The 2,655-nt window shown below is 55.6% G+C and overlaps 1 protein-coding gene across 1 annotated transcript; it reads left to right on the forward strand.

The window, feature by feature from the left end:
* Positions 1–619: 619 nt before the first annotated feature.
* Positions 620–1,147, forward strand: LOC109704240. Its single transcript, XM_020225002.1, has one exon. The coding sequence runs from the start codon at positions 620–622 to the stop codon at positions 1,145–1,147; it is 528 nt and encodes a 175-aa protein (XP_020080591.1).
* The last annotated feature ends 1,508 nt before the right edge of the window (positions 1,148–2,655 follow it).

Here is a 2,655-nt window from a genome sequence, read left to right on the forward strand (position 1 = left end):
ACCTGAAGGTTCAACGAACAGCGCAGTCGAGGAAAATCGCGCCGAACAAGCCGATATGACATCCGCTGATTCAAAGAAAGGTGAGCACTGTGATCATCACTGACCAAGGATCACCGTACTCACCTCCGGAAGCATTGAAACAGCCTCGGATCGCCGGAAAAACACGCGCAAGAACGGAAAAGCAGCCGAAAAGGCTCAACAGGGTCAACACCGCCGAAACAGCGAAACGGAGTCTCCCCGACAGAATCTAAGGTGAGCACGATGATCAGAAAGTTGCCACGATCACCGTGCTCCCTTCCGCAGAGGTCGGGGAGCCTCGGGTAGCTCGAAACAGCAAACCTACTCAATTAAGCCCTATTTCGGGCTTGGCCGGAGCAAGCTTGCTCCGGCCTGCCACCGGCGGCACGGCGGGGTGCGCACGGGCTAGGGAAGGTTGCGGGGGAGGTGAGGAGTACCAAGCTCATGTAGGGTGGCGGCTGGAAGCGGCGGCGGCGGCGGTGGAACAAGGCAAGCCCGCACAAGCTAGGGCACGGGTTCAGGGGCTGCTGCGGCCACGGCGGCCGTCGGGGCAGGTCGGGGGCGTCGGCGGCGAGTCCCCAGAGGCCGGAGGGGGAAGAGGATGCGGTGGGCGACGGCGGCGGCAGCCCGCGGCTTGGGCGCAACCGCACCGAGCTTGGCTCGGTCTTTAGCCCTGGGTGGCGGCGCCCAAGGCGCGTGGCAGCGGCGGCGACCCTTTCGGCCGGGGGAGGGGGTGCCGGAGGCTATGATGGAGGCCGCAGGGGTGAACAAGGGCGGCTGCAGCGTGGGGTTGGAGCTACCAGGTCTGCTCGGCCCGAGCAGACCTGGGGCGGCTGCAGGATGGTCGTGGTCGCCACGGCGGCGGCCCGCAGTGGCGGCGGCGGCGGCCAGCAGTGGAGGCGGCGGTCGGCCGGGGATGGTCGCCGAGGCTCCACGGGAAGCGTCAGAGAGGAGAGCAACCTCGGGCTTTCCCCTAACCCGAGATGAAAAAAGATGGAAGGAGAGAGAGATGGGGAGGGAGGAAGACAATGGCTCGGCGGCGGCCGGGGCTCAGCCGCCCACGGCCGGGGGAGTGCAGCTAGGGCAAGGGAGCGCGGTGAAGGTGGCTAGGGCGACTAGGGTTAGCTAGGGATGGCTAGGGTTATGTTCCAAGGTAGACAACCCTAGATACACTATATATATAAGGTGCAAATTGCGAAAAAGCCCATCAAACTTCAGTATTTAATACTGAGTCCCTCACAGCGCGTGTAAAACACGCGAATACCCCTCCACATACGATCTCACGCAAAACGGTACATAAAATGTTGCGACTTTCGCGAAAATACCGTTTTTCCCTCACCGACCTCTCCTTGATCAACGCGCGATATCCGCATATCCGTCCGTCAGATTTGCGAACGGATCGCACTAGTGCGATCAGCACGATGGAGACAACAAATTCACGATTTTGTTTCGCCTCGATCCTTCACGGATTCATGACGAAATCCGATCCATTTCTCCAACAGAAGAACTACGCACAAATACATATAAAACACGTATTTTCGGATTTTCTCGAAATCCGTGCGTCAAACTCAAAATCCGTCAGCGCCATCGGTTCTGGAATAACCAAACCATTCGAAACGAGCTATTGGACTGCTATGAACGGAGTCTGATACGCGCCAGAAGCCAACTTCGCACCGTGGCTTCTCCGGAAAACCGAGTTACTATTTACTTTAAGTGAAACTTGGAAATCGCGTAGAATCAGTTCTAGCTCGGTTTCTCCCAAAACTTGACGAGTGCTTTTGTAATTAAATTACACACAAAAACATCATAACTGAGAGTTTAGCTACACTGCCAAAATCTCGGTCCTTACATCATCCCCCCCCTTAAAGCAAGTTTCGTCCTCGAAACTTGCTCACAGATATGGGTGATCCTACGCTAGAGTACCAACACACACCTCGGAGGCTACAACCTTCTAACGAACCAAACTATAATCTGACAAAGCCAAAATTTATCCATCGGAACCCATCGATGGCATCCAACTCTCTTAGGTCCAAGACCTAACCATTTGCCTAGACCGAAAAGGTCTAAGGCTGCCAGTACCGGTTGAGCCAACAATTTAGCCTGCTCAACACTCAAACATAAAACCAATGCATGTCCGTCACTAGGTGAACAGAGTTGCCACTCGCAACAATCGATCAAAACCACCAGTGATGCCGAACACCTGTCTCTACGAGATCCTGTCGCTGCCGTCCCCAAGGGACCCTAGCGATCGCACAACGTCGAGCTCCCCCCCATGGTCTCCTCAAGCTTTCAAGTTTTTCGTCGGGACTAGCCAGCCTCGACTACTTCCTGCTCTACTGACTTCACCACGGACCCTTGTCATGCCTCTTGACTGCTTTGCATTTCAGCTACTTGTTGATGCACGGCACCTTTAGCCTTTGTCCCACAAGCCGCTCGAGCCCCTCTTTGTTAGGCTCTCGCAAAACTCCACTTCGATTCGCAATCAAAGTCCTTGGCCAAGTTCGAGCCCACCGGACGCCTTGTCTCAATTCGCTCGCAACTTGCCATTTCCCAACTCTAGGGAAACCACCCTCATGATAATCGCTGAACGGAACTCAGTTCACTAGCTGCTTAGTCTGAACCGCAAGTCTGATTGCC

The sequence above is a fragment of the Ananas comosus genome, unplaced genomic scaffold, assembly GCF_001540865.1.
Source record: "Ananas comosus cultivar F153 unplaced genomic scaffold, ASM154086v1, whole genome shotgun sequence".
NCBI lineage: Eukaryota > Viridiplantae > Streptophyta > Magnoliopsida > Poales > Bromeliaceae > Ananas > Ananas comosus.

Bases quoted from the DNA above. Each gene is read 5' to 3' on its own strand.
- LOC109704240 (XM_020225002.1), top strand. From the start codon at position 620: ATGCGGTGGGCGACGGCGGCGGCAGCCCGCGGCTTGGGCGCAACCGCA.